We start from the raw sequence: 27,154 nt of genomic DNA, 5'->3' as shown, positions 1-27,154 counted from the left end.
CTAGCTAGATAACTCTTGTTACATATGATATTGACAATATCTAGAACGCCCCTCAAACTGTACAAAAGAGAGCTAGACTTTTTTAATTTTTTAATTTTTTGTGTTTATGTTGAGAAAAGAGAGCTACTCCAATTCTATAATTGTGTGCGTCGCGTTGACAAAAGCTTCATGATACGTGATAATATGATACAATAATACAACTACATAAGTGGTAGTTGAGGTCAGCCTCTTCTTCTTCTAGACAACTTATTTTGTCTTTTCTTTTCTTTTACCACATTAAAATAGTAACTATTTTCATATATACCCCTTATTTTTCATAGTTTACCTCAACGCATCCCCTACTCAATTATATTATGGGAATTTAGTTCAATGTACCACATTTTCCATAAAAATTTTCCAATCTGCCACAGTTGAAATGTCTTTTTCGATCTACCACAAATGTTACATAAAATGATATTTTTACCCTTCAGCTAATATAACAAAGAGAATCTGTCTTTTATTATTTTATGTTGTTTCGTAAAATGCGACAGCCTTTTTCTGATCTTTTTCGGCGATAGAAGGTCAAAAAACAATGTCTTGACATTTATTGTGGACAAAAACCTGAACAATTTTTTTTTTTTTTTGGGATGTTAGGATAAAGGGACATGTTAGGTGATGGACAAAGTTAATAGAGTTTCAATTGTCTGTTTTTTTTTTTTTTGTCTGTTAATAGACATTCATTTTGGGCCATTTTGTTTAGAGTAATTATGCGTAGACAACGATTAATGACGGTGGACAATGTCCCTTTCAAAATTGTGTTGCTCCCGTAGACTTTTTTTTTGTCTATCCGTTTGATGGACAAATTTATTGTGAGAAGCAGTGTTTATTTATGTCTACTATCTACGAAACTCTACTTTTAACACGTAGACAACTATCATCCCATTGGGTGTAGCGTAATTATGTGTAGACAAAAGTATTAATGATGGTGGAAAATGTCACATAGACAAAAGCAACGTCAGTGGCAGATGATTCCTCTTCATCTGAAGGTAGTGGACCACAATTAAGCCCTGTTAAGATACCAACTCCCGTAGAGAAAAACGGATTGGATGTCCCCATAAACAAACCACATCTCATGTTTCTTCCAAGTGATAAGGCAGCGACAAAGGAATTGGTGGACAAGCTTGCCGGATAAGGAACTCTTGCGAACAGGAAGTAAAGACGACCAAAACAAGAATCTTTCAGTCACTTCAACTGACGACGCGGAAGTGGTCCACGCTCTGTAGATGGGATATCTTGTTGAACTTCACAAACACCAGTTGGGACAGAGATATCATTGGGAAGACCACAACTGTTTCTGGAGTCGTCACTGTGTGGACAACAACAAAAACGTATAAAATATGTCCACAGCAATTTGTCAATAAGACGCCAAGCAGAGAAAACTTACATGATATTGTCCTCCGACTGCTGTTTTTGAATTGTGTTGGTGGCACTGTTATCGGTGCTTAGAGATGAATCTGCTTGTTGAACTTCACAAACACCAGTTGGGACAGGGATATCATTGGGAAGACCAAAATTGCTTCTGGAGTCGTTACTATGTGGACAACAACCAAACTTTTAAAACATGTCCACAACAATTGGTCAATAAGACGCCAAACAGAGAAATCTTACATAATATTGTCTTCTTTATCCACTTCCTGAGAGTTTGTTCCCATTACATTGACAGGACAATTGTTTTCACTGTGTGGACAAAACCAAAGTTTCAGAATCTATTTATCCATAAATGTTAAACAGAAACCACTTATTAAAAGTGGAAAAACTTACTGAATATCCTCATCTTGACTTTCTGGAATGAGGACGAAGTTGGGAGTAGGTCCAAACGTTTGGTTCTTTCTCTCCATCCCAACCGTGACCGTGTTGGTTCCCAAATCATGTCTGTTAAACCTTTGGGAACCACGAAATTGGTAGAAACGATTAGGGTTGAAACGATTAGGGTAAAATTGGTGGAAACTGTTGTGTGTTGTACTTACAGTTGATTTGCGACCACGAAATCGAGCAAAGCCACTTTCTGGTTAGCCGAAATTGATTCGTTGCTTGCATCCATGGAAGAGTTTCATATTTGCATGCGGAGATCTTTGGATAAAGAGGTCATAACTGTTATAAAACTGACGGAGTCGAAGAGAGAGATCAAAAAGAAATTGAGAAGAAGAAAAGTTGAAATTGGAAAGGAAGCGGAGAGACCAGAGAGAGAGAATAAAGCTGGACCAAAAAAAACTTTTCAATTGTTTTTTAATATTGAAAGAAAGGAGGGTACAATCGTCATTTGAGAAACTGTGATGTGGTACATTAAAAAAGGAATTCCCAATGTGGTACATTGGCAAACATTGAGTTTCCAATGTGGTATAATTGTTAAATATCTCTTATATTATTTTCATCCAAGACAAATTTAGCAAAAATCAAGGATTCCTTGGAAACAATTAAAAGTATTGGGGCTAATTTACAAAACACATAAAACATTTATGTTATTGACGTATATATGAAAACACCAATTCTTCAATTTTTTCCACATTGCTGAAATATTCAGAAACGCGTTTCCTTTTCCTCGTAGTGGATGGAGATGGAGAAGATATGTAAATAAAATCTCACCCCCCTTTAAAATTTCTGATATTGTTTTCTCTCTCACACAATTCGTTTCCCCAGAATCTCACGAACCCTAAAATAAACTTTTCTCATTCTTCTTCAACACATTGAGATTAGATTCCAAATCATTCAATGTGTCCGTTGAGGTTCTTATTGGTGTTCTTCTCAGCTGTACTCGCCGGTTATTTCGCATGGAAGACGGTTAGTTCTTCGCCTGAGCTCATCTCTGACGACTCGCCTGTCGAATTGAATGAGAAAGAAGGACTCGATTTCAAAAAGGTAAAGCCTTTTTTTCGTTAATGTTCTCAAATTTTGATTTCTTGGGGGGGGGATTTGTTCTGAAATTTCTCTGTTTCAATTGGCGAATTATAACAGAAGATGGAGAATGGGTTTTGGGTGTTCGTCGATATGGCTAGCGGAAGATACCTTTGGAGGAATCTTAAGGAGATTAAAGAGAGTACTCAATGAAGACGATGAATGATCAATGAATACACTAAAGATTTCATCTTTTTGGTCACACAAGACGAGTTAATAATGAATCCTTCACATGAATTTTGTAACTTTTGATTGATTAATTGATTTGTAATCTTGCAAAAAAAAAAAAGAAAAATGGAGTTTTTTTGTAACTTTTTCAAGCAATTTCTTCTCTTTACTATTCAATCTTCTCCAGATCATTGGACACATAAGAGAACAATGTGATTTTAGCTATTTACAACCTAAACAATGAGATTATACCGAACGTAGTGAAGAAGCCGAGGGAGAATAAGATTTCAGGTTGAGTCGACTTGAAGCTTGATTGACATGTAGAGGAGGGTGAGAAGAGCACCTTGTGGAAGAGGAGCATGTCTAGCTAAATTGGAACCAACCCACATCGCAACTACCACAAGAACCACAACGCTGCTGCTTGCTTTCCCACACAGCCAGCTTGCGAACGTTAGACACAGAGTAAGAAGGATGCCACCTTTTCCTCCTAGTATCCATGCGATCATGAACCCGAGTTTGTAACCCATGTCGAGTTCCTTGTCGAGCAAAGCTGTGAACGTGCTAAATGTGAGAGATGCTAGGTGACCGAGCGAGTACAGAAGAAACATCGATAAGAAGGTGGATTTTAGAGATTCGACAAAGGAGTCTCGCTGGTCTTGTGCTCTTCCTACTTCTTCTTCTTCTTCTAGTGGCTCTGTCTCGGAGTAGAAATCTGAGTTTGGATATGTAGAAGAATAGTGTCCGTGGAATCTCTCGTGTCTGGATCTTTGTCTTATCTCAACCCAGCTGTTGTAATACTTCATGGCATCTTCAACCTCAGTGGTGGTGTAGTTTTGCCTTTTCACTCTATGGAACCTTGCGTTTTCTTCAACTTTAAGTGCTCGGTCGTACTGAGTCCTTGCAGCTTCATTAGATAGTACCTTTTTGCAAACAAAAACGTAAAAATAAAGACTCTATCAGTTGATGTAACATTGGATCCCAAGAAGAACTCAGAAACTTGTGAATTTCAGGAATACCGACTTCGTAGGAACAACGAATGGTCTTGAATAGCTCTCCGGCTCTAGAGTCCTTATTCACATCAGGATGATACTACAATTGCAACACAAGAAGATTACAGTCACAAAACATAACCCAAAACAAAGCTGAGTAAACTAGGACCATACATAACTCTCTAGATGATTCTCATACAAACACAAAGATCTTAACTTTATCTATACCCATCAAAAATCAATCAAATCAACGTTGCAAAATGAGTGCTTTCTTGGAAGCGACGACGCAAAAGAAAACATAAGTTACCTTTCTTGCGAGCAGGCGATAAGCTTTCTTGATGTCAACTTGTGTGGCGTTACGAGCGACCCCCAAAACAGCGTAGTGGTTTTGTCCGCCGGTATTAGAAGCCGAAGACGAAGATGAGGACGAAGAAGAAGAAGAATACGCCGCATAAGTAATTGTGGTTTTGGAGCGATTACGGTGAGAGCGAGATCTGCCGTCGCGGTGCCTTCGACGGTGGTGGTGGTGTTGTTGTAGGTCTCGGCCGAAATATTTAGACGACGGAAGGAGGAGATCGCCGGTGAAGGAAGAGGATGAGAATCGACGGCAGCCCTTGAGTGGGATGGGTCCAACCAGAAGCTGAGTCTGCATTATCTTCTTGAGTTCTTTCTTCCCACACTGACCAGTCACAACCACACAGCTCTGTTTGTCAACGGACCACTGACGTTAAGAGAAGCGGCTTTGACGGAGGGCCGTTAAATATTACTGGGCGGGTCAGATTATCGGATCTTTTTGGGTCATCCATATTAATGGGCCTTTAGATATTGGGCTTGATCTTTTATGTTTTTGTTTGAGAATATTGCAAATAATGCGTTTCTCTCCAATGCCACTTACCCAATTGTCTTCTCCCGCCTGCCACAAAGAGAATGTAAAGAGAAAGTGATAATACTATTATGCCCTCCTCCATTCTCTCTATCCAATATTCTCAAAATTTAATAGTGAAGAAAAATAAAAAGATCTCTATTGGTCCTCCTCGTTTTCTTCGTTCTCTTCTCACAAAATCAGAGATCTCGACATCCTCATTCTCTTCTCACAAAATTGAACCAAATTAGCCATTCGACAAGTCCTACTCGTTCTCTTCTCACAAAATCAGAGATCTCGACTGGAAATGATGAATTTCATTATCCAGACCCTTCGTCGGGCCAACTCCTCCTTTGCCTTCGGCCACCGCGACGGGGGAAGTTCCGGAATCGCGTTCCAATCTGCAGCCACCCGACGCTTGGTATGATTTTAACTGAAACTGATCTTAATTGTTTTTTCCTCTTATTTTCTTCTATTTACCCTGACTTTTATTGTTTCAGTCGTGACTTGGACTTACTAGATGCCGATATTATTAAGGGAGATCTTACGAATGCCGCTGGACAGAGGTAAATCTGTTGTCCATCCACCATCATTTGTCCTCTGCGTTATTTGGTTTGTTGTTATGTTGGAAAACTGTTAGGGTAGACGAAGCATAATTGCGATGTCCATCCGTATTTACTTGGATTAAACGTCAACAAAAGATAACGTTGTCCACTAATATTGTCTATCACCACGACCCATTCTATTGTCTACATATATCGTGTATGCCTAGAAGAGCCTAGATAGACCATACAATTTTGTTGTCCACCAAACATGTCCTTCTAGTCATAAGCCACATCATATTGTCTACCTATATTGTGTTTGACTTGAAGAGCCTTGATAGACCAATTTAGTTGTCTTTCCATTATGTTGTCCACTTATATTATGTATTACTAGACAAGACTAGATAGACCAATTTTAGTTGTTTACTCATTTTGTTGTCCACCACGTTTGTCCTTTGAGGATTACGTTTAGAAAAGCGATGGAGTAAGCCAAGCTTGCCCACCACCACGTCTAGTAAAGCCTATATAGACCTGAAACCAAGTTTTTCTCAACATTTAATGTCTACATATATTGTGTATGACTTGAAGATACTAGATAGACATATGTACTTGTCTATCTATTCTGTTGTCCACCTATATTGTGTATGCCTAGACAGACTAATTTAGTTGTCTTTCCATTATGTTGTCCACCTATGTTATGTATTACTAGAAAAATGAGATAGACCAATTTAATTGTTTACTCATTGTGTTGTCAATCTTTACTGTGCCTCCCTTTTAACACAAGAACTCACCGTCTTTCTCCTCGTTTCTATTAATGCAGGTCTCCTAATGCAGAAGGCCCATCTGGGAGCGGTGATCCATTAATGGACCAGGATCTGCATTCGAGCAACAAGTCCATCAAGCTTTTGTCCATCTAACTGGCTTTATGTGCCTTACTAACACCATAATACATGTGTTTATGTGCTTTATAGACCAAAATCAATGCAATGTCAAAGTACATGTTTCATTGTATTAAATGTGGAGACATACCTCCTTCTCCGACCACAATACTCCTCCTCCTTGTCCTTAATCTCTTTTTTCAAATCTGTTTTTTCTTTACTTTACCCAACTGCTCAATTAACTCTAATTAATCATTTTTTCCATAAACAACCGAAGGACCAAACGGCGCTGCCATTAATGCAATGTCCAATCGGCATTAATGGCGACAAACACTTCAAATTTTTTTTCCTCTCTCACTTCTCCCACGTGCAACATTTCTCAGTTATTAAAGCAAGACTAATTTAGTCTTCTTACATCTCTCCTTTACTTGGAAAATGACATTTCTCAGAAGGAAATTTAAAAGTGGCATTTTTGCCAAGTTTTTTGAGAAAAGTGGCATTTCTAGCCAAAATCCCTTTTTGTTTGATATAGCTTGTATGCAATTGCAAACCCCCAAGGAACTAAATGCTTAATTGATACATTCATTACTCACAAATTTATTTGTTTTACTCAAAGACTACAATATGTTACCTGGTGATTTAGTGTTGTTATTGTATCATCACTAATGTTCAAACACACATTCATTATACATGTTGCTGCATTATGCGGATTTGAATCACTGAATCAAAATCACTAACAAAATCAAATACATCGTTTGAGACTTTATTATCAATTGAAAACATTAAATTTAAATTTACTTTATACTTTTCTTATGTATTTTATCTTGTTGTTTTCCTCTTGTATATTGTATATCGTTTACCAAATAACCACAACATCGTCGTTCGCGGTTAACTATTACTTGTTGTAGTATGTAGTACTAATGTAGGCCTAGTCTCGTATGCATTGGTTTATTATTACAAAGAATATAAAATATACAAACATTATTTATTCATTTTCCTAAATTCATAAATATATAAGCTATAGATCCCGTTGGTTTTTTAAAGCAGAAGACATTGGATCTGAATGTACTGATTTAGTGATTCTAAACGGGGGATGGGCTATTTGTTTAAAGTGCATCGTAGTATCCTCCAAAAGATATCTGAGCTCTTGCCACCGGAAGACCTTTCATCGCAGAGATTGCTTCATTTAGCTTTGTTGCATGCTTCACTACTTCGTTCATTCGCTGTCAAACAAAATTATGTATACATATAAATAAACTTTCAAAAACAGACATAAAAAATCTTTAAGCCCCTAGCTGATATAGATTAATACGCATATGATATAACTTGTAAAGTAAATGTAAAGGAACAATGACGTTATTAATTATAAACGTGTTTTGGTTCGAAGTGTGAGGGTGACGCAAAAGAAAAGATAAACACAAAACGTACAAAGGAAAAAATAAGAATTTTTCTCTAGATACAATTATTGATTGTTCCCTTAGACACGTAATAGGCCACACCGCCAAACGCATCCTTATCACTTTCGGTATATCAAAGACACAAACAAAACTTCTCTAATCAACAGCCCATCCAACCAAACACGTAAATAATTTGTATAGAGCTGAGATCTAACTTTAATAACACAATATCGCCACTAGCTAAAAGAAGTTTGCTAATCTTAATCACCATTTGTATAGTTTTCATTTATCAAAATAGAAAAAAAAAATCTCATATTACTTCTTTTATTTTTTTTGTGAATAAGGATTCATCGGATTGTAGTTCATTATCAAAGCACCTAAATCTTTTACATTAGAAACACTAAACACAGTAATGTCAATCTAGATAAATTTTTGAAACAATTCAACTTGAAATATGAATCATAATTAAGTGTAAGAAGTTACCTTATTATCATCAGAGTAAATCTGGAACCTGAGGATCTGGTTCTTGTTACGACAACCTTGGACGCTACCGTTGTGTCCAAGGAAGAAGACACAGATGGTGGCAGCAGCAGCTGCAACACCAAATGAACATATAGCTCCAATTCCATTGAGACCCTTCTTCCACAAATTCATATTTTTACCTTCGTCCCAAACAACTTCTTTCTTGCTACTCAAGTCACTACTCTCTTTAACATCTGATCCCACGATCTCATCATAGTACTCCCCTCCTGACTCGGAATGTTTCTCATCGTTCTGCTGAGGCAGGGGACTCGTGAACCTCGCTGGTGGTGAGTCTAGTTTCATGTCGGCAAATTCGGTTTCCTTCATTTTCTTGAAGGTTATTCTCGGCGACGGAAGAGACTCCGTCAAAAGTTCCGGGTCTGGCTCCGAGAAATCCGGATCCGGGTACTTCTTCTTGTGATCTTTGTCGTCCACGGGGGATAAAGGTTCCCAAGTTATGGGAATATGGAGGAGTTGTGTGGGGACCACGCTAGATCTCTCATGAAGAAGCTCTGTTTTTCCGACAGGATCTTGTATAGGGCAGATGTAGTAATCATTGTCGAAGCTTTTCTCGGTGTTTCTCATCATCTTCTTGGCTTCATGATCCTCGTCATGATCGAGATCAAGATCAAGATTGAGACCCTTGTAGTTGTTTCTAGGGAGTAATTCCCACTCTTCTAGATCCATTCCCTCCTACTTTGTTGATTGATTTCTCCGATTAGGGTTTTAGAAAAAGAGGTTTTTAGAAAAGTTTTTGTTTGGGTGAGCGTATATTTTTTTCTTTCTTTTCAACTTATTGGAACTAATAGAGTTTTGGTAATTTTGAGGAGAGACCTCTCTCCATCGTCGTTATAAAGAGGTTTCTAGATCCTTAAATAGATGATCATAGCATTAAGAGTAAGAAGAAGAGACGGAAACTCTTAAATGGTTGATTTAACTATGGGAGTAGGTATAAGCGAGATTGACGCGCGCATCTAGTGTAGTCACTGTTAAACTACATTAAGTTATAAAACTATTAATTAGTGATTTTTTTGGTTGTCGGCAATTAGTGATTTTTAAAAATGATAATTATTCAATAGAATTGTTCAAAGAAGATGCATATATGTATGTATATTGCGTAGATATTTAAATAGATGTAATAATTAAGCTAAACGTTATTTTAACCATGTTAAAATATAAAAGTATGATTGGTATATTGAGAAGTCAAAAATACACTCAACCGACAAAACGCATATCACTATTTCACCCTCAAACTTACAACCAAAATTCATAATGTTTCTCTTAGCTAAAAAAACATACTAATAACTTGCAAAGATAGTAAATAACCTTGTATTAATTTTATACTACTATATTGGTGAAACTGTGGAAATATAAAGCTAATGTATTTGATGAAGGCGTGGGCGGCGAGATAAGTCATGTAGAGCTTATCTACGCATGAAGTGACAAAAGAAGATGTTGCCATTTTTTAGGACCCGCCACGTTAACAAGTATCGATTGTCTTCTTTGACAAGGTCCCTTCTCTCCTTTGATATTTTATTTGTTCCCTTTGATTTTAGTTAGATAATGATTATGAAGAATCTTTCGTACTAAATTTTGCAATTGAAAACTGAATGGTAGTTTCGAGTTTATAAGTTTAAAGATTAAGACGTCTACCTAGGGAGGTATTTAAATTTCTAATAAAATAACACAAAGTTTATAGGTAACTTTTATTGATGTTTCTAGATAGAGAGACCTAGAGAGGACAAGACTTCAAGCACAAACTTGATACCAACACATGAATGTTATTCATATATTTTCGGTGCTTTTTCCTTACATTTAAGTAAACTACCAAACTTTTGTAATTAACCAAAATACGAAAAGATCGAAGAAAAATAGAAGATGATGTGTTATACAAGTCACAAGTTTAAAGTCCTTTTCTAGGGAGGAAAATGATAAAACAGATACTAGTGGAGGTTGCTTGCTCGCAATTACTAGTGAATTATTCATGGCAAAAGCAACGAATTTTTCATTTAACAAGTGTAACATATGCAGAAGTCGTTAAAGAACACCTATAATCATTTATTTTTCTTATTATTATAAATTTTCCATCATCCTGATATGATCCTTCTAACATAAATGATAACATAAATAAATAATGGTAGAGATTAGATTAGTAAGTTTATTTTTGACAAAAAAAAAAAAGATTAGTAAGTTTATCTATACAAACCAAGTCAATCTATAAGTGTTAATAAAAAGTTGGCAAAAATTAATATTTTTGTTTGATTTTGTAACTTCTGGAAACAAAGTCATTGCAAAATCAAAGTGCAAATAAAAAGACTCAAATAACCGTTCATAACATATCAACATTTGTTCTACTTTTTTCTTTCACTTCTTTGTTTCCTAAGATTGCTTTCTTTGATATTGTGCTTTATTTTACATGTGGAATTAAGCTTAGTCTTAAACCATCTAAATTCGTAATAAACTAAAGAATCATATTTGTATAAGCTTCTCAACTAACTCAGGATTCCTAAGTTGAAACTGAAAATATCTAAATAGAAAGATTCAACTGTCATGCACACACGCTAAAACGACAGGAAAACGAAACTTCAACATGTGAACCAGAGTGATCCACAAGTCGGACAAGTTTATACGACCCAAGTGTCCACCTCTAACACCACTTAAACCAAACCATTAATAATCAATACAAGACAAAATGTAATGCAAAACGAAGTAGACCCAGAACAAGAATATTCAAAAAAGGAAGAAAAATATTCACAAATGAAGCAAAACATGATTTACATACAGAGGACAAAGGAACTCCAAAGTCACAGAAACATGTCAGTAAAGGAACTCTCACAGAAAGTAAAGTAATCTAAACTAAACTCATCGACAACGAAGTATTTCTGAAATCACCCTTTTAGGCTGATTGTGATGATGATTTTCCTAGCGAGACCGATGCAAGTGCGTTCTTTGCCCTTTCTTGAAAGTTTCTTGTTTTGGTGAGTCTCAGCTTCATCCATAGCCTCCTCACGTCTATCATGTGCAGGGCACGGCCAAACAGTTGGCTAGTCTCCCCAAGTATTCCCAAGCTCAGATGCGGAACATACATTGCCCATAATGTTTTCAAGCGTGATCCCATGATGGGGAAGATCAAAATTGCCAGTTTCAAAGACAGAAACATCAATGCAAGTACCATATATGGATCTCTTTCTGCTATTTCTTTGACTGATGACCCGTTGAGTAGCCATGTGATCAGGTCACCATCGGTTTCCAAGCTTGTTGGTTCACCTTCATCAATATACTGGATAGGTTTAAGACCTGAAAAGCCACAGAGATACACCAAGCAGAGCTAGTTAAAACAAAAATTGAATTAAGTGATTTCCCAGCCATTCATGTCTCTTCGAGGGATACAGCTGAAAATACGAGAAGAAGTATAAACAGAGACGCCAGTCTCGCATTTCATGAAGCACACGCTCTCACCTGTTGTTTCCTTGTAAAACTGAACCAGACATTCAAGATCCTTTTGACCATGGTATCGCACCTTCACTGCTTGATTCACCATCAGGATTGACGGTAAGCTATGAATACCATACCTAGAAAAGACGCTGCAATAGTGAAAATCATGAGATCAATTAACATGGACCAAAGAAGATGCCAGAAAGAAAAGGCTTAAAACATTTGGTATTTTGGAGGATGACCTACTCATGAAATAAACTTCATAAGGCTAAAAAGGTTATAGGACAACAAACTAACTAATCTACATTTGATGATCACCCAAATAGAAAGCGTCATTCATTTTCTGTTACCTTATTTGTCATGTGTTGGTAAAACTAACTCACTAAGACGAGACTTTACCAACTGTAGGGTCAAACACTGATTACAGGCAAGTAAGTATTAAAAAATCTGACATGCAACTAAAAATCATTCTTTTCTTCTGCAAGTAAGATATTAACACCCAAATTTCTTATCGTAAGTGATTCAAATGATCCCTGGCCTCAATATGTCTGATAAGATGCAAATGGAATTATACACAAAATTATATAGACGAAGAAACTTCTTACGATGGTAAAGCCTGAGATTGCTCAACAACTAGGTGCTTAATGTGAGGAAACATTGAACTCAGAACATCAAACTTGGGGCGTACTGCACGTGAAAACTGGCACCGTTTGGTATAAAATAGTATGGATGTATAAGTAAATCCATGGTTTGCATCCATGAGTCTGTCTAGCAAGTCTCCATCTACCTGCATTAGCAGAAATACAAATATTGATACTTGTTGAGTTACAAAAGCAAGCACAGATCCAAGTCCACACACCCGATATAGAATCAAACACATATGTTATATCATATTTGCTGCAACTGACTAAGAATGTGCAGATATTACATGATGAAGTTGTGTTGGTAGAAGAAAGACCAGTGTTAAAGAACTTTACATATATTGCAGTCTTGAGATAAAAGAGATCCTAAATATCTCTAAGAAACAACAAAGTCTGATCATTGATAGGTCACAAATAAAGCATAGTTATAGAATAGTCCTTCCTAAACAAAGACACAAATTTCCTGACAACATATTTCTATCAGCTTCCTATGATAGTAAAGAACTCCACCGTTATGAATAGGTAAAGAAAATGAAAAAGGCAAAACCCTCAGAGACCTACTAACCTCGATAAAATAGTGGAGCAAAGCTACAAAGCCTATACCATTCATTCTCCTAAAGTACTTGTATGAACTGGTAAGAGCTTACGCTTGCATAACGAAAGATACAATTAACTCCACCCACAACACTAAAGGGACATGCCAAACAAGTAAAAAGGAGGGCTCTTTCCTCGCACATTTATGGAAGAGTTTATCATCTGAATTTCTCAAGAGATGAAATCACAACCTCTTCTACTACTTTACAAACCCAACTCACGGATCTTCACATCTAACGCAAAGCATCCCACATCCAATCGAAAATTTTAAAAGACGTACAAATCATAGAAATTGTTACAAGTGTGAAGACGTGTACCTCGAGAGGAGGGGTCGGATAAAGAGAGCGAGGACATTTCTGCTCGATGCCGGATCGGAACACAACCAAGTCGTGATCGTAATCGTCAACGTAAGCGAACCCACAAGGTACGCTTAATCCAGCTATCGCAGAGAAGAGGAATACGGAGACCCACAAATTCATCAAATCAGAAAACCTAAATCTACAGCAAAAGATACAGAATCCACACAAGAAACTTTTTTTTAACAATTCACAAAATCAAAGGTGAAATCAGATTGAAATTGAAGGAGAAAAGCTACGAGATCAAACCAAAAGGGAAAACCTTAGATTGAGCAAAACGAGAGCTTAAAGAAAATAACTTTTATAAGAGAAAACTACAGATGGGGAAATTAAAAATGTCTTCTTTCTCAGAAATATAAATTTGGGGGAAAGTCTCAGATCCATTCACAAACAAAAAGAGAAAAAAAGTATTTATTGTCACTTGATTTTGCAGAAACATACATACAGATGGAGAACGCCAAAGATCGATTCTTTTTTTTTTTAATTTCTTCTTCTTCTTCTTTTGACAAATCTCTCAGTCGTCGTCACCTTCCTTTTTCTTTTCTTTTTTATTTTTTCTTTTTTTTCTCCACTTATTACACCACTTATCTTGCCGTGTGATAGGTGCATGTGTTCTTAAACATACATATGTCCTTGCTGTTAAATTAGTTTATGTAATAACAACACCAACGACTCACTGATACTGTCCCCAAAAAAAAAAAAAAAATTGGGAAAATCAAAGGCCCATTAGTTAGACCCAATAAGGCCCATTACTGAGACCCAGTAAGGCCCATTAATTAGCATTTTCTTTAGGATTTGACCTTCAATGTTGTATTTGACGGAGAAGTAGAAAAAAAGAGTTTGTTTCTTTCTTCTCTTCTCCTCTTTCTTCCTGATTAGATTTTTTTTAGGGCTTTGAAGCACGAATGAACGCGTGAAAGCTCCTTCAAATCAAGAAAAACAAAAATGGAGGTTGCCGATAGGAGGGACGAGGAGATCAGGGACTCTGGAAACATGGACACTATCAAGTCTCACTATGTTACCGACTCTGTTTCTGAAGAACGCCGCTCTCGTGAGCTCAAGGATGGTCTCCATCCTCTACGGGTTTGTTCTCTTAATCCCTAGTGTCGATTGATTTTTTTTTCCCCAATTTGAATCTGAAATTAGCTGAAACTTTGATCCTCGTGCGTCGAGCTTTATAGATGACGGCTTATAGCTGGGGTTAGGGTAGTAGTGGAAGATTCGGATTCTAAATCGATGTTTGTTAGAGTTTTTGTGTTTTCAGATTAGGTTTCGCGACTTTGATTAGATGTGTGTTAGCTCAAATGTTATAGGATTATATACTCTAGTTGGATTTTCAGATTTTGTGGTACTGATTTTAGCTAAGAACGAGTCAGATTGATTTAGAGGAAATGAGATCGTTGATACCATTTTGTTAAGTTCAGATACTGGTTCTGTGGCTGTACGTTTATATATTTTGGGAATGTGCAGTACAAGTATGCAATATGGTACACCCGTCGCACACCAGGGGTTCGGAACCAGACATCTTATGAGGATAACATTAAGAAGATTGTGGAGTTCAGCACGGTAAGCTCAAATATATACTAATGGAAGTCCATTCTTGAAGTGGTTCACAAGTTTATTATACTGTTCATTTCTGAGATTTGGCTTTGGTAACCTTAGGTTGAAGGGTTTTGGGCCTGCTACTGTCACCTTGCTCGGTCTTCTCTCTTGCCTAGTCCAACAGATCTTCACTTCTTTAAGGATGGAGTTCGCCCCTTGTGGGAGGTAGGTGTTTCCATTTGCTTGTGTTTGTTCCTATGTGTATCATCGACAATAAAAAAGAAAACAATTTACATGACAAAGGTTTCTCGAAAGTTTCATCTCTTACAACAAACCAATTAAACTAGCTTAATTCATCTCCTACAGGATGGTGCCAACTGCAATGGAGGAAAGTGGATAATACGTTTCTCTAAAGTTGTATCTGCTCGCTTCTGGGAGGATCTGGTGAGTTTATTTTCTTGTGGACACTTCTTTTGAGTGTTGACACCCTTTCTACTTCATTCAAAAGGAATTTTTTTGTAAATGTTCTTTATTGTCCATCACTCATACTTGGTGTCGAGGTTTTTGTATCTGAGAATGTTTTTTATACTCATCCATTGACTTGTTTCTTCAGCTTCTTGCGTTGGTAGGTGACCAACTTGACGATGCTGATAACATCTGTGGGGCAGTACTGAGTGTCCGTTTCAATGAGGACATCATTAGTGTATGGAATCGCAATGCTTCTGATCATAAGGTGAGATAACTATTAGCAATAAGAACCGTCTTTCTCGCGTTACTTTTGTTTGGTACTTACATAGTGCAATGTTTTCTGTTAACAGGCAGTGATGGGTTTGAGAGACTCAATCAAGCGGCATTTGAAGTTACCTAACGCATATGTCATGGAATACAAGCCCCATGATGCTTCTCTTCGCGACAACTCTTCCTACAGAAACACATGGCTGAGAGGATAAACTGAAGTGGACGGTTGTATCATGTAACGTGGTGAAGATTTGGGAAGCTCTTCTGCAACCCTGGGAAGATATCTGGATTGAACCCTGTATCCAATACCATACTGTACCGGAGGCTTACACTTTCAGAAAAAAAAACCCGGCTGCTTCTGTGTCAGTAGGTGTTCAGTCGTTTTATTGTTTCTAGATCTTGTCACCTTCAATGGTTTCTGTTAAAAACTTGCAAGGATTCATTTTCAAAGAAACTTGAGATCGAGTACTGGTTTACATTATGACTAGAGTCTTAAACAGTAACAGTATATGTCAATATACAATTTCACTTCGCATTTTGGTCTTTAATATACATCTACAGATTAGAAAAAGAGTGTGGCACTGGTCTGGATAGTCCTTTGATCTCAACATTTATAGTTTAGCTTCGGCAGATGATTGAAGTCCGATTATACCTGGTTCAACATCAAAAACTAGAGTGAATCAAGAGAAAATGGCGTTATCTATATATTTTCCAAAGATCTTAGCTTCGTAGCAATACCGCATCCAACTCTCGAGCCTGCGTTTCCCGTTGATTTGCTAAGCTTGTGCCCTCCTGCACAGTAACAATCACCAAGAGATCGTGGTTCTTTAAGAACTATGCCAAGTACTTGATGAATGCTACATGAAACTACAGTCTTGAGGTTCTACCCTTAAATTTCTACAACTCACTTTGCATATACTGACATTGAGCTATAACTAAAGACTATAACAGTTCCTACCTTTCCCAAGGTCATCAGGGTCAGCATGTACAACAACCGCCCTCCCGAGTATAGAATACTGCCCACTAAGCGGTATCTGTGAATTCAGAGAGAAGACGAGATAAGTGGGAAATGGTAAATGGTAAGTGTGTGCTGGGGCTTGCAAAACCAACCGAACAAATGTAAATGTTTATTAAATGTCAAGATTAAATGGTTAAAGAAGGGAATCGTTTACCTGTTTATCTTTGATTGAGATTTCAGCAACACCTGAAAACAAGTCTCAACCAAAAATACTAGCATCATTATTCAAAGGGCACAAAAACTATGAAGATAACAAAGGAACAAAGATTATACCGTCTGATCCTGCAAGAATGTTACCCAAATCGCCTGCATGACGCTCTTCCTCGTTTGGTGGTCCGTGAACTCGATTTAATGGATTGAAGTGAGGTCCTGAAAGTTAACATTTCCATGAGAACTCAGCTATATATATATATCAAAGAAGAAAAACCAGTAAAAGCAAGCATCTATAGCTGACAAAGAGACACGAAGGCTGGTTTCTGGTTCTGCTATCAGCTATCTTAATGGTTCCTTGAGATAATTCTCTGGGAACACTAAGAGCCAGTGGAAACTAAATTTGATCCAAACCAATCCAATTACACCAAGGTCAAGTTATCTAAAATCGTTCTTTGAGCTAATTCTTTGAAAACACTAGGAGCCAATCTAAAATCTGATCCAAACCAATACAGTTACACCTATATCAAGCAAGATTACTCTTTTCAGTTTCAGATGAAGATTCTTAAGAACTTGTAAGTAGAACAAGCTACCAAAAAAAAATCCAATTCATCAGAAGGCTAATAAAACTCAGCAGAACCACAATTGTACACAACAAACCAACAACAAAATCATCTAATTTTAATCTCAAAATGTACAGTAACAAAGACAGAGACGAACCAGTAGAGATGCAGCCATTTGTAGTATCCCCAAAAGAGTGAATATGAAATCCATGGAAGCCAGGAGAGAGTCCTGAGATCTTCCCTGTAACATGAGTAGTCCCTGCAAAGCACACAAAACACACCACAGACCCAAAAAAACTCAATTGAGTGAAATAAAAAAATATCTTCATCAATTACAAAATTCCACGCTGATAAAGACAGATCACCGGAAATGTTTTGTATGAACTGAAGACATCCTCGGACGTTTTTATCCCCGGCGATAAGAGCCACCGCTCTGAGATTGCCTCTAGGAGCTTCCATCATCGCTTCTGTGTTTTGGAACTGATGTGATTGATGAATCGATCGGATTAAATTGAATTGTGTTCCGGTTAAGAGTTTTAAAAGAAGTAAAACAAAATTGAACCGGAACTATTTATATTAAACCGAATTAATTCCGAACCGGAAAGAAGAACCATTGTATCCAAGTAGTGCTAATACAAAAGTCTTTAAGAGAAACAATGTAATCAAGATGGGTTCTGCTAACATATTAAACTAAAGTTTCAGAGATTGATCTCTCTTCTGGTGACTGTAACAACCATCTCGGTAGGCTTGACGAGCGTGAAGGTGCAAACATCTCCAATCGTTAAACCTAAATCTTTAGCCAAACGGATCCATCCAGCACAGAATCTTGATTGCTTATTATTAATGAACTTATACATAACATCCCATGACGTTTCCCTTTCCGGATCATGAATCTTGAACATTGTTGTCTCCTTTGGCATATGCAACTGCTCAAACATCTTTGGGATCCCCTGAAAAAATCATAAAATTCTTTTTGGATCAGTAACTCTCATATTTACATAAACCAATATAACATTGTGCCTATATCTTACCAAGAATATGAGGTATGACTTCTTTATAGTGATGGTAAATTCCGGAACAATAAGAGTGTCGTCTTCAGAACCGTCACTAATACTTTCCACCTTCATCTTCTTCTTCTTCTTTGATTTCTCAGTTTGTCTTCTTCCTGTTGATTCAGCTGTTTTGAGACCAAGATAGCTTGATTCAGACGAAGAGTGCTCAAACATGTTCTCCCTTTGTTCTGTCTTGTTCAGACCTGTTTTGATCAAATTCAACCACAAAAGTGATTCAAGACTTGTCTTCTTAATTATTCTTTTCCCATAAGCATCACAAAAGCAAACCACATAGATATGAGAACAATTTACCGGAACTAGAAGCAACGGTAGGTGCAGATTTGCGTGGCCTAAGCAGCTCCATGCCGTCTATCTGGTAGATGTCAACACTAAAACACCTATGTCCTTTGTGCGTAAAGGTAAGGAACTCGTTATCGCCCAAATCATTGTCACTCAAAAACTGATCCCATCCCTTTTTCTCCATGAAGTAGAAGCATAGGTTTCTAGAAATTCTGATTGTCCATGAGCTTCCCCATGAAACTTTCAACACAATGTTAGCCGATAAATCCTCCTCCGAGATGCTTTTGATGAAGTTTAGAGGAATCCCTCTCTGTACACAAAGAGCAAGATTTGTTTATAAAATAAGAAAGAAGTGTGCAATTTCACAACTTCAGTAACAATCACTGAAAATTTCTACATCCACAAAAGCACATTGAGGCCAAAGTTTCAACCTTTTGTGACCTTAATCGATTTGGTCTGATCATTTCACACATGAACCCAACAAGGAAACGGAAAAAAAAAAAAAAAAAAAAACAGAGCAAATTCTCACCAAGAACACACAAACCTAAGTTCATGAGACGACGACAAGGAAAAAGAAAAAAGTAAAGAGATCAGACCCATGGGGAAATCAAGAATGTTATTACCATGATTTCAGACGACAAATCTCCCCTTCGAAGGATCTTGAAGAATCCGGGTTTTTCTGCATCATCAATCATCTCACCAAAAACTCTGTTCATCATCTCTCACTTTCTTCAACCACTCTCTCTCTACAACTTCTCTCTCTCTTAATGAATCAATTTCTCTCTCTGATTTTATGACTCAGTTTCTGTGATCTTCCTATACTCTAATCTCTCTCTCTCTTTATCAGTCTCTCTGATTTTATGACTTCATAGCCACGCAAAAAGAAAAACTTACTACTTTTAGTAATTCGATTTACTACAATGACAGTGACTAATTTACTTCATTTACTCTCCACTTAACTTAACTACTCTTTACAGAGATACAGCCAATTTATTACTTGAATTATATAATTTTATTTACTTTTCAATCTACGCTAACCAGATCAAACTTTTGAGAATTCAGAACAGATGCATTGTATGAGATGGTGGGGTATATGTAACGTGCATATAATCCATAGTTCATGCGTTACGTGTCAATGTAATTTCTGAAGATAATGTGATGTTGTTATTTATAGGATAATAATGTGACAGAAGTTGGAATCTCTATGATAATATCTTTTTCCTCTTTCTGGTAACTCGATATTCAAAATTTCGATTAAAATTAATTTTAATTTTCAACCAGATCTAAGATACCCCACTCTTCTTCACATGAGATAGAATGTCAAAGTTTGAAAACTGTTTATAAATTATTTAGCAAATTCACTTGCGAAAATAGTTGATTTGACAGTATTGAGAATGTTTTATAGAGTTTAAGTGGTAAGGCATTTTAGCAAAAATAAAACATGCAAAACACTACCCGGTTTTGTATGAACTGGTTTAGGCTTAAGATTTCTAATCCAAAACTTTCGGTTAGAGATACCAAATCATATTCTTTCTCTTTTGTGGGACATGGGGAAAGATGCATTTTTCAAAAATTCTCAAATAATTATCTGAAATTTTTGAAACTAAAAATGTTACCAACATATTTATAAATTTTTTTTTACTTACATAAGTTTTACTTTTTATTTCTCTTTTAAACAACATAAATGATATTCAAAATATTTGTGTTAAGAAAATAAATTAAAAAATCATTATAGAACTTTTGTGTAAAACTTTCAATGTATTGCGACTTGAATGATTACTATGCCCAAAAATATTTTAAATTGATTGCAATAGATATACCCGCGCATAACGCGGGTTAATAACCTAGTATTATTTAAAAATATGATGTACCAACATGAACCTGAATAATAAAGAAACTCACTTTATTATGTAAGAGTGAGACGCATAAAAAGAGTGTTTTACGTGGTTATGTCATCCAGATGCTAACGCTGTATTGTTGTAACGTGATAAATGAATGAGTATCCAAAAAGAAGAGCAACCATAAGATAAAGGAGACTTCATGATCAGGGTTTGCTTATGATCGTTGCCTGCATATGCGTATGGTTCTTGGTTGTGATTATCTGGTTGCGTTTGTCCTGATCTTCAATATGAAGAAGGAAAAGTGGCGCACTTAACAAATGCTAGAAACAGACCATACCAGTCTCGGATATTAAGGACTAATATATGCAATAGTGGTTATATATATGAAGATGGTAACACGAAAAAAAAAACATGTTGGGATGGATTCAACTTAATAAATTTCACTAGAAAAATCAAAGACATAGAGAAGTTTCATAAATTTGAGGTGTCGTTGAAAGGGAAAAACAAAGAAAGTGCAAAAAAGCATTAAAGAGAGAATTTGAGCGATGAAGGGCGCTCGCTACTTTACAACAAAGACACGAAATTCTCCATGTGATTTGGGAACACATCCACGTTGAATGTACTGCTGTATTTACTGTTGTCACCAAGTCTGTAACGGCATCCGAATTCATCACCAAAAATTCCTTGAAACAAGGCTTCTCTAATAGTGTTTCTCCTTGGATCGAAATATAAAACATAAAACGAGTCTGTCAAAACCATTGGTGTAAAAACAAGCTCACCAGCATCGCTGACACCCTTTAATTCAAGGTTATTCCATCCTCTCCTAGTCCTAGGAGGTAAGGTAAAGCTTTTACACGTCCATTCGTGTCCATCTGCATCTTCCAAAACCCATAGCTTAACAGATATATTAGGGAAATATGTAGTACCAACTAAGGCTAACCTTCCCTCCTCATAAGGTACTATCATAAAACTATACAAATTTGAACTTATACCCTCGGGAAAATGTATAGGATTGAACTTTTCAGATCCGACATGAAAGCTCATTATACAGCTTTCACCACCAATAACAAAAAAGGCTTCATAATAGAGAACTCCATCAACGCAACCTAAGTATATACCAGGAAAATGCGAAGGGAAACCATTGGGTATTAATCTCCATTGAGCTCCTCCCCATGTAAGAATCCGATGCTGTTGGGAGTTTATGACCAGAATTTTGTATTTACCCTCCAATGGATCGTATCCTAAATAAGTATGTCCCCAAAACCGGAGTTTTCTTGTGGGCTTTGGTAACTGTAAAACCTGTTGCGTGGTTGGGTTCCAAAACACGTTTCCTTTGAAGAAAATAAAGCCCTGGACGGATTGAGATGGATAATAACTGCAGTTCCGCCTCCAAGAGTTTGCGTTTTTCATCTCATAACTGTAGAACGGAGAATAAGAACCGTCAGTATTCTCGTGTTGAGGGAACGAGAAAATGAATCGCTTTTTATATTTCAAGAAGGTGAGCACAAGACGCCGTGGCCGACTCGCGAATGAGCTGATAAAACTTGGAAGTGTAGTGTAGGAAGACCAGAGCTTTGATACGCAGAGAAACCTCACAATAGATTTTGCAGGAAGTCTTGAGAGTATCTCCAAGGTTAGATCGAGTGGAATCGGGTCTGGTTGAGATCTGTACTCTTCCTCTTCTTCTTCTTCATCATGTGTTGCTCTCTGCTGGATTTCTCCCATGTTCTTCTCTTGTTTATCTATGGCAGCTTGCTCAAAAATACCTTGTATCAGCGAGGAAGATTGTGATGTTCCGTAAATCTCTCCCGTTTTCTCTTCCTCTGAATCCATAGTGGATCGATCTTCAAACCCTAATTAATACTTTCTTCAAAACCCTATGGTTTTTGTTTGAACTATTTTATACTTTAAACCAAAACTTTCGGTTAAATAATAAAAAAAAGAATTCCGGATTAAATGTTCGGGGATTTGAACCCGACGTGAATCGAACACGCAACCTTCTGATCTGGAGTCAGACGCGCTACCATTGCGCCACGGATCCGGATGCCTAATAGTCCACTTAGTCTTATTTATTCATAATCAATTATAGTAGAAATAGTTCTTCAATTGGTTTGGTGTTTTGTCTTTCTTTTTCAATGATCGATCGATCCAAAATGTATTGACATGAATCGTGTCTTTAGCATAAAAATGGTATTCACTCTCTAAACTTTTAGAACAACTCTTTCAAGAAGATAGAGCAAACATGCTCCAGTTATCTACAATGAATAAGCCTATTTCTAAACTATATAGGAAGAACAAAAGATGTTTGATCATCATCATTGAAGACGAGAAGTCACATTGATGAATGTATCTTCCGGACAAGGAATCGTTAAGCCGCCCATTGGATGATCGAATCCAAACTCTTCCTCGGATTTACTAAGAAGAGCTTGGAATGAAGGCTGGTTTAAATATGAGACTGGCACCAAATATCTCTTCTTCTGGCTCTCTCCTACATACACCGCAAGAAACCCTTTTGGTGCTGCCGAGGCTGCTGCGGTGGAACGGCTTAGAATCTTCTTTGCTCCCAATAGACTTCTCACCAAAGCCATTGCTATTTCTTCTGGTCTGAAAAGTTTGAAATCTTTTGAAGCTTCTGAACTGATGATGTATGAAAAGATTCAAGTTATTGGATTTGCTTGTTGTTGGTTGATGATAGAAATAATGAATTAAGTATGTATATATATATATATAGAAAGATCAACGAAGGAGTTGCAACCTCTTTGAAAAATCATTTGAAACTTGTGGTCTTGAAGCGTCGGACACACTAGAATAGAGAACATGGCTCTGTCTTCACCGTTTGGAAAAGATGCATTAATGCAATTTTGTCTTGAATGAGATAATTAATTGAGTGTGGGACAAGAAACTAAAAACAAACTCCATATGCAATTCACAAGGGACTGTTTTCGCAATGTTTTTTTTTAGATAAGACATGCTATTGTCAATAATAATGACCAGCTAGTTCCTCTTCTCCATGTTCTGTGATCATCCTATTTTCTAATCTATGTGGTCTAAATGGTTTTCATAACAACTTATAAGTGGGGACCTGAAGTTTCTCAACAACAGAACAACAAGTCTCCGTCACTGGTAAAGTTGTTCTTTTCTTTTTCATTATATCCACAAATAGAATCACACATGAAAGTTAGTTAAAGAAGATTCTTGTGCGGTAGTCAAAGTTGTTCAATAGAGGGGCCATGTTGGTTCGTGATAAAGTCAGAGTTTGAGACAAGAAGCAAAAGGCATGCGCTTTGATTAAAGCAGAGCCAAGTGCCTTCTTAAGCCAGAGAACAAGGTATAACATTAACAACTTTCTTCAAATGCACCATTATTATGAATGTCATACATAATCTTTCGTTAGAGAAAACTAAATAAAGAACATACATGCAGTCTGCAGACTTCAAACCACCCTGGAGCTAACAAACATATTTTCACCACTTCACAATTTTTTTCTCCATGTCTATATTATAAATGCAAAGAAGAATGAAAGAGATCACTTGTTGTTCTTATGTTGAGCCACTTCAGGTCCCCACTTCAAAGTCTTATTAAAATACACCTCAGAGATGAGAGAAATATGATCATCACAGAAGAAAAGACACTTGCTGGGCCTTATTATATTGACAATAGCATGTCGTATCTTATAAAAACAGTCCCTTGTGAACTTCATATGGAATTTGTTTTTAGTTTCTTGCTACAAATTCAATTAATTATCTCATCAAGACCAAATTTCATTAATGCATCTTTTCCAGATGGTAAAGACAGAACCATGTGAGTTCTGTTCTAGTGTCTAGTCTGTCCCACACGCTTCAATACCACAAGTTTCAATGATTTTCTCAGAGATGTTTCAACTCCTTCATTGATCTTTCTATATATACACACTTAACCCATTGTTCCTATCATCAACCAGCAACAAGCAATATATCAAATAACTAGAGTTTTCTTCATCCATCTTAAGCTTCAAAAGAATTCAAAACTTTTCATACAAAAATGGCTTTGGTGAGAAGTCTATTGGGCGCAAAGAAGATTCTAAGCCGCTCAACCGCAGCTGCTTCCATGAGTAAAAGAGCAGCCTCGGCGGCACCAAAAGGGTTTCTTGCAGTGTACGTAGGAGAGAACCAGAAGAAGAGATATGTGGTGCCAATCTCATACTTGAACCAGCCTTCTTTTCAAGCTCTTCTCAGTAAATCCGAAGAAGAGTTTGGGTTCGATCACCCAATGGGTGGTTTAACGATACCATGTCCTGAAGATATCTTCATCAATGTGACTTCTCGGCTCCAACGATGATGATTATCCAACATTTGTACATCTTCCGAGTTAGAGATAGACTTGTTCCTTGTAAATAGAGGATTTTTATTCTTTCTTTTTTTCTCTTTCTTATTGAAAGAGTTATTCTAAAATATTTGAAAATGGATGCCATATTTTTATTCAATAGACACAATCATGGTTCTTGTTAAGACATTTTAGATGAGACAATGTCTTTTCCTCAGCTCAAAACAAAGATAAATGTTGTCCCGATTATGAAAACTCTTCATGAGAACTTTAATGATCTATATGTCATAAATAAACAAGAAAACATATGATATTCTCCTTAAATATAAATTTTGTTCATAAATAAATAAGACTACTAGGGAACTTTCAAACTATACATGCATAGAATTGAAGTAAAATAAAATAAGAAGTAGAAGTCATCATCCTCTTGACTAAAATTAACCAAACGACGACTCACATAATCATGGTCTTTTAAGGTGGCAGAGAACTTGATTTTGGAATGAGCCACCATCAAGGGGATAGTATTCCGTCATGGTCCAACCACTCGAGGTGCTCTCACCTTTGACGTAGAAACTAAAACTCCTCTTATTCCCAATCACCTCACGCTTATCTTCTGATACGACATTACTCAGCTTCCCAAGTGCTTTCCAACGTCCCTCACACGTCTCTCCTCTGACTTTGCGGCTCTTTCCAGTCCGTGTCACGAAGTAGTACCACTGGTTAGGTTCGAAAAAGTCTGTCTCTGTGTGAGTCAACCGCCACGGCTCTTTGGCATATAAATCGGTCTTGTCTTCTAACTCTAATACTTTATTCGATGTTTTGGCAACCTTATTACGCCCAAGACAATAGCGGATGAGTTCCTGCTCCGTAGGATGAAACCTAAACCCAACAAACTCTTGTTGCTCTTTCTCGTTGTATTTTTCAACCATCGACATATTCTTTTCTTCTTCTGCAAGACAAAGATCGAAACGCAAATATATCAAACGAATGAAGAAGCTTATGGGTTAAGAGAGAAGAGATGTAGGAAGAATAAATAAAAACGCGTTAAAGACTTTGAAGCTCTAACCTGAAACTTGAAGCTAGGCAAATAGAACAAAAGTGGTCTCGTCGTATACTCGTATTTATAATATTGTGTATGTATATTGATTTCAAGGGCCATTAGGAAAACGAAAAAAGGAAAAAAAAAACAGTTACTTCGCACGTAACTTAATTCAATCTACTTGGTAAAATAAAGCGGGTAAAAATAAGATTTTAGATAAGTACACCAAATATTACATTTTTTTTTTCTTTTTAAAATACAAGATTATTAGTTTCCTTATTATCTTAATAATGAAAATCGGATGATAAATACGGTAACTTATATTTTGTCTAACCATGATTTTTAACTATAAATAGAGGTTCTTCAAATGTTGTGGTCTTTAGTTTTCAAAGATTGTTTCAAAATGTCTTGAAATTTGATATGATAATGTCAGCTCCATAAAAAAATGACATTTATAACAACTCTTTCAAGAAGAAAGAGCAAAAATGCTCAGCTATTTACAATGAATAATCCCTATTTCTAAACTAGGAAGAACAAAAAATGTTGGATCATCATCATTGGAGCCGAGAAGTCACATTGATGAAGGTATCTTCCGGACAGGGAATCGTTAAGCCACCCATCGGATGATCAAATCCAAACTCTTCCTCCGATTTACTGAGGAGGGCTTGGAATGAAGGCTGGTTCAAGTATGAAATTGGCACCAAATATCTCTTCTTCTGGCTCTCTCCTACATACACTGCAAGAAACCCTTTTGGTGCCGCCGAGGTTGCTCTGGCGGAGCGGCTTAAAATCTTCTTTGCTCCCAATAGACTTCTCACCAAAGCCATTTCTATTTTTTTTTGTCTGAAATTTTTTGAATTCTCTTTAAAGCTTCGGATGATGAATAAACAGATTCAAGTTATTGGATTGCTTGTTGTTGGTTGATGATAGAAAGAATGAGTTAAGTGTGTATATATAGAAAGATTAAAGAAGGAGTTGAAACATCTCTGAAATATCCTAAGAACTTGTGGTCTTGAAGCGTCGGACACACTAGAACAGAGAACATGGCTCTGTCTTCACCGTTTGGAAAAGATGCATTAATGCAATTTTGTCTTGAATGAGATAATTAATTGAGTGTGGGACAAGAAACTAAATACAAAGTCCATATGCAATTCACAAGGGACTGTTTTCTCAATGTTTTTTTAGATAAGACATGCTATAGTCAATAATAATGACCAGCAAGTTTCTCTTCTCCTTGTTCTGTGATCATCGTATACTCTAATCTCTGTGGTCTAAATGGTTTTCATAACAACTT

At 36.7% G+C, this 27,154-nt stretch overlaps 10 protein-coding genes, 1 long non-coding RNA gene, 1 other non-coding gene and 3 pseudogenes across 15 annotated transcripts; 4 read left to right on the top strand and 11 right to left on the bottom strand.

Moving 5' to 3' along the window:
- Positions 1-893: 893 nt before the first annotated feature.
- On the bottom strand, positions 894-2,239 carry LOC104770143 (uncharacterized). The gene is made up of 5 exons (XM_010494513.3): positions 2,007-2,239; positions 1,801-1,920; positions 1,648-1,716; positions 1,424-1,570; positions 894-1,345 (listed from the first exon to the last, which is right to left on the bottom strand). The coding sequence occupies exons 1-5, from the start codon at positions 2,078-2,080 to the stop codon at positions 1,222-1,224; spliced, it is 534 nt and encodes a 177-aa protein (XP_010492815.1). The 5' UTR covers positions 2,081-2,239; the 3' UTR covers positions 894-1,221.
- A 400-nt stretch (positions 2,240-2,639) lies between these two features.
- Positions 2,640-4,984, bottom strand: LOC104770142 (uncharacterized). Its single transcript, XM_010494512.2, has 3 exons — positions 4,396-4,984; positions 4,120-4,188; positions 2,640-4,019 (listed from the first exon to the last, which is right to left on the bottom strand). Exons 1-3 carry the CDS (start codon positions 4,738-4,740, stop codon positions 3,387-3,389), a joined length of 1,047 nt encoding a protein of 348 aa, XP_010492814.2. The 5' UTR covers positions 4,741-4,984; the 3' UTR covers positions 2,640-3,386.
- Positions 2,749-3,244, top strand: LOC104770141 (uncharacterized). Its single transcript, XM_010494511.3, has 2 exons — positions 2,749-2,895; positions 2,992-3,244. The coding sequence occupies exons 1-2, from the start codon at positions 2,749-2,751 to the stop codon at positions 3,082-3,084; spliced, it is 240 nt and encodes a 79-aa protein (XP_010492813.1). The 3' UTR covers positions 3,085-3,244.
- A 115-nt stretch (positions 4,985-5,099) lies between the features above and the next one.
- On the top strand, positions 5,100-6,595 carry LOC147918612 (uncharacterized). Its single transcript, XR_015592114.1, has 3 exons — positions 5,100-5,371; positions 5,451-5,516; positions 6,313-6,595. It is a non-coding gene; the product is annotated as an uncharacterized LOC147918612 (long non-coding RNA).
- A 704-nt stretch (positions 6,596-7,299) lies between these two features.
- Positions 7,300-9,387, bottom strand: LOC104770138 (uncharacterized). The gene is made up of 2 exons (XM_010494510.3): positions 8,251-9,387; positions 7,300-7,593 (listed from the first exon to the last, which is right to left on the bottom strand). The coding sequence occupies exons 1-2, from the start codon at positions 8,974-8,976 to the stop codon at positions 7,477-7,479; spliced, it is 843 nt and encodes a 280-aa protein (XP_010492812.1). The 5' UTR covers positions 8,977-9,387; the 3' UTR covers positions 7,300-7,476.
- A 1,559-nt stretch (positions 9,388-10,946) lies between these two features.
- Positions 10,947-13,948, bottom strand: LOC104770137 (5'-adenylylsulfate reductase-like 7). Of its 4 annotated transcripts, none has more exons than XM_010494506.3 (5): positions 13,757-13,948; positions 13,277-13,457; positions 12,330-12,511; positions 11,749-11,873; positions 10,947-11,586 (listed from the first exon to the last, which is right to left on the bottom strand). In XM_010494506.3, the coding sequence occupies exons 2-5, from the start codon at positions 13,436-13,438 to the stop codon at positions 11,186-11,188; spliced, it is 870 nt and encodes a 289-aa protein (XP_010492808.1). In that variant the 5' UTR covers positions 13,439-13,457; positions 13,757-13,948; the 3' UTR covers positions 10,947-11,185. The 4 variants fall into 4 exon arrangements, with proteins under 4 accessions (XP_010492808.1, XP_010492809.1, XP_010492810.1 ...); XM_010494507.3 differs by having other exon boundaries at positions 13,761-13,940; XM_010494508.2 differs by having other exon boundaries at positions 13,565-13,789.
- LOC104770135 (eukaryotic translation initiation factor NCBP) lies at positions 13,809-16,130 on the top strand. Its single transcript, XM_010494501.2, has 6 exons — positions 13,809-14,398; positions 14,786-14,881; positions 14,978-15,082; positions 15,224-15,301; positions 15,471-15,590; positions 15,676-16,130. Exons 1-6 carry the CDS (start codon positions 14,261-14,263, stop codon positions 15,805-15,807), a joined length of 669 nt encoding a protein of 222 aa, XP_010492803.2. The 5' UTR covers positions 13,809-14,260; the 3' UTR covers positions 15,808-16,130.
- LOC104770136 (superoxide dismutase [Cu-Zn] 3) lies at positions 16,038-17,879 on the bottom strand. The gene is made up of 7 exons (XM_010494503.3): positions 17,692-17,879; positions 17,484-17,585; positions 16,887-16,982; positions 16,768-16,799; positions 16,554-16,629; positions 16,334-16,387; positions 16,038-16,247 (listed from the first exon to the last, which is right to left on the bottom strand). The coding sequence occupies exons 1-7, from the start codon at positions 17,786-17,788 to the stop codon at positions 16,207-16,209; spliced, it is 498 nt and encodes a 165-aa protein (XP_010492805.2). The 5' UTR covers positions 17,789-17,879; the 3' UTR covers positions 16,038-16,206.
- Positions 17,880-17,882: 3 nt separating this feature from the next.
- On the bottom strand, positions 17,883-19,754 carry LOC104770134 (B3 domain-containing protein At5g18090-like). The gene is made up of 4 exons (XM_010494500.3): positions 19,302-19,754; positions 18,691-18,988; positions 18,358-18,581; positions 17,883-18,276 (listed from the first exon to the last, which is right to left on the bottom strand). The coding sequence occupies exons 1-4, from the start codon at positions 19,395-19,397 to the stop codon at positions 18,025-18,027; spliced, it is 870 nt and encodes a 289-aa protein (XP_010492802.1). The 5' UTR covers positions 19,398-19,754; the 3' UTR covers positions 17,883-18,024.
- Positions 19,755-21,077: 1,323 nt separating this feature from the next.
- On the bottom strand, positions 21,078-22,301 carry LOC104772337 (putative F-box protein At1g50870). The gene has a single exon (XM_010496967.2). It carries the CDS (start codon positions 22,242-22,244, stop codon positions 21,084-21,086), a length of 1,161 nt encoding a protein of 386 aa, XP_010495269.2. The 5' UTR covers positions 22,245-22,301; the 3' UTR covers positions 21,078-21,083.
- A 187-nt stretch (positions 22,302-22,488) lies between these two features.
- TRNAW-CCA (transfer RNA tryptophan (anticodon CCA)) lies at positions 22,489-22,560 on the bottom strand. The gene has a single exon. It is a non-coding gene; the product is annotated as a tRNA-Trp (tRNA).
- A 134-nt stretch (positions 22,561-22,694) lies between these two features.
- LOC109131433 (auxin-responsive protein SAUR24 pseudogene) lies at positions 22,695-23,218 on the bottom strand (annotated as a pseudogene).
- Positions 23,219-24,439: 1,221 nt separating this feature from the next.
- On the top strand, positions 24,440-24,981 carry LOC109131430 (auxin-responsive protein SAUR21 pseudogene; annotated as a pseudogene).
- A 132-nt stretch (positions 24,982-25,113) lies between these two features.
- On the bottom strand, positions 25,114-25,859 carry LOC104770133 (NAC domain-containing protein 40-like). Its single transcript, XM_010494499.3, has one exon. It carries the CDS (start codon positions 25,754-25,756, stop codon positions 25,283-25,285), a length of 474 nt encoding a protein of 157 aa, XP_010492801.1. The 5' UTR covers positions 25,757-25,859; the 3' UTR covers positions 25,114-25,282.
- A 384-nt stretch (positions 25,860-26,243) lies between these two features.
- On the bottom strand, positions 26,244-26,799 carry LOC109131434 (auxin-responsive protein SAUR24 pseudogene; annotated as a pseudogene).
- Between the last annotated feature and the right edge of the window lie 355 nt (positions 26,800-27,154).

The sequence above is a fragment of the Camelina sativa genome, chromosome 20 (assembly GCF_030686135.1).
Source record: "Camelina sativa cultivar CO46 ecotype springtype chromosome 20, ASM3068613v1".
Classification (NCBI taxonomy): Eukaryota; Viridiplantae; Streptophyta; class Magnoliopsida; order Brassicales; family Brassicaceae; genus Camelina; species Camelina sativa.
This window is presented reverse-complemented; position numbering and strand designations above follow the sequence as displayed.

What these genes read in the sequence shown, in the direction of transcription:
- LOC104770135 (XM_010494501.2), top strand. Translation starts at nt 14,261, where the DNA reads ATGGAGGTTGCCGATAGGAGGGACGAGGAGATCAGGGACTCTGGAAAC. An exon ending in ATGGTCTCCATCCTCTACGG is followed by an intron (nt 14,399 to 14,785) that starts GTTTGTTCTCTT and finishes GGGAATGTGCAG; the next exon opens with TACAAGTATGCAATATGGTA. An exon ending in GAGTTCGCCCCTTGTGGGAG is followed by an intron (nt 15,083 to 15,223) that starts GTAGGTGTTTCC and finishes CATCTCCTACAG; the next exon opens with GATGGTGCCAACTGCAATGG.
- LOC104770142 (XM_010494512.2), bottom strand. Translation starts at nt 4,740, where the DNA reads ATGCAGACTCAGCTTCTGGTTGGACCCATCCCACTCAAGGGCTGCCGT. An exon ending in ATCGCCTGCTCGCAAGAAAG is followed by an intron (nt 4,189 to 4,395) that starts GTAACTTATGTT and finishes TTGCAATTGTAG; the next exon opens with TATCATCCTGATGTGAATAA. An exon ending in CCATTCGTTGTTCCTACGAA is followed by an intron (nt 4,020 to 4,119) that starts GTCGGTATTCCT and finishes GTTTGCAAAAAG; the next exon opens with GTACTATCTAATGAAGCTGC.
- LOC104770138 (XM_010494510.3), bottom strand. Translation starts at nt 8,976, where the DNA reads ATGGATCTAGAAGAGTGGGAATTACTCCCTAGAAACAACTACAAGGGT. An exon ending in TTTACTCTGATGATAATAAG is followed by an intron (nt 7,594 to 8,250) that starts GTAACTTCTTAC and finishes TTTGTTTGACAG; the next exon opens with CGAATGAACGAAGTAGTGAA.
- LOC104770143 (XM_010494513.3), bottom strand. Translation starts at nt 2,080, where the DNA reads ATGGATGCAAGCAACGAATCAATTTCGGCTAACCAGAAAGTGGCTTTG. An exon ending in TTCGTGGTCGCAAATCAACT is followed by an intron (nt 1,921 to 2,006) that starts GTAAGTACAACA and finishes TGGTTCCCAAAG; the next exon opens with GTTTAACAGACATGATTTGG. An exon ending in AGTCAAGATGAGGATATTCA is followed by an intron (nt 1,717 to 1,800) that starts GTAAGTTTTTCC and finishes TTGTCCACACAG; the next exon opens with TGAAAACAATTGTCCTGTCA.
- LOC104770134 (XM_010494500.3), bottom strand. Translation starts at nt 19,397, where the DNA reads ATGATGAACAGAGTTTTTGGTGAGATGATTGATGATGCAGAAAAACCC. An exon ending in TACCGTTGCTTCTAGTTCCG is followed by an intron (nt 18,582 to 18,690) that starts GTAAATTGTTCT and finishes TGATCAAAACAG; the next exon opens with GTCTGAACAAGACAGAACAA. An exon ending in AGTCATACCTCATATTCTTG is followed by an intron (nt 18,277 to 18,357) that starts GTAAGATATAGG and finishes TGATTTTTTCAG; the next exon opens with GGGATCCCAAAGATGTTTGA.
- LOC104770136 (XM_010494503.3), bottom strand. Translation starts at nt 17,788, where the DNA reads ATGATGGAAGCTCCTAGAGGCAATCTCAGAGCGGTGGCTCTTATCGCC. An exon ending in AAATGGCTGCATCTCTACTG is followed by an intron (nt 16,983 to 17,483) that starts GTTCGTCTCTGT and finishes GTTAACTTTCAG; the next exon opens with GACCTCACTTCAATCCATTA. An exon ending in CCCTGATGACCTTGGGAAAG is followed by an intron (nt 16,388 to 16,553) that starts GTAGGAACTGTT and finishes GTTACTGTGCAG; the next exon opens with GAGGGCACAAGCTTAGCAAA.
- LOC104770133 (XM_010494499.3), bottom strand. Translation starts at nt 25,756, where the DNA reads ATGTCGATGGTTGAAAAATACAACGAGAAAGAGCAACAAGAGTTTGTT.
- LOC104770137 (XM_010494506.3), bottom strand. Translation starts at nt 13,438, where the DNA reads ATGAATTTGTGGGTCTCCGTATTCCTCTTCTCTGCGATAGCTGGATTA. An exon ending in CAATCTCAGGCTTTACCATC is followed by an intron (nt 11,874 to 12,329) that starts GTAAGAAGTTTC and finishes TCACTATTGCAG; the next exon opens with CGTCTTTTCTAGGTATGGTA. An exon ending in GTTTTACAAGGAAACAACAG is followed by an intron (nt 11,587 to 11,748) that starts GTGAGAGCGTGT and finishes GTGGCTTTTCAG; the next exon opens with GTCTTAAACCTATCCAGTAT.
- LOC104772337 (XM_010496967.2), bottom strand. Translation starts at nt 22,244, where the DNA reads ATGGGAGAAATCCAGCAGAGAGCAACACATGATGAAGAAGAAGAAGAG.
- LOC104770141 (XM_010494511.3), top strand. Translation starts at nt 2,749, where the DNA reads ATGTGTCCGTTGAGGTTCTTATTGGTGTTCTTCTCAGCTGTACTCGCC. An exon ending in AAGGACTCGATTTCAAAAAG is followed by an intron (nt 2,896 to 2,991) that starts GTAAAGCCTTTT and finishes GAATTATAACAG; the next exon opens with AAGATGGAGAATGGGTTTTG.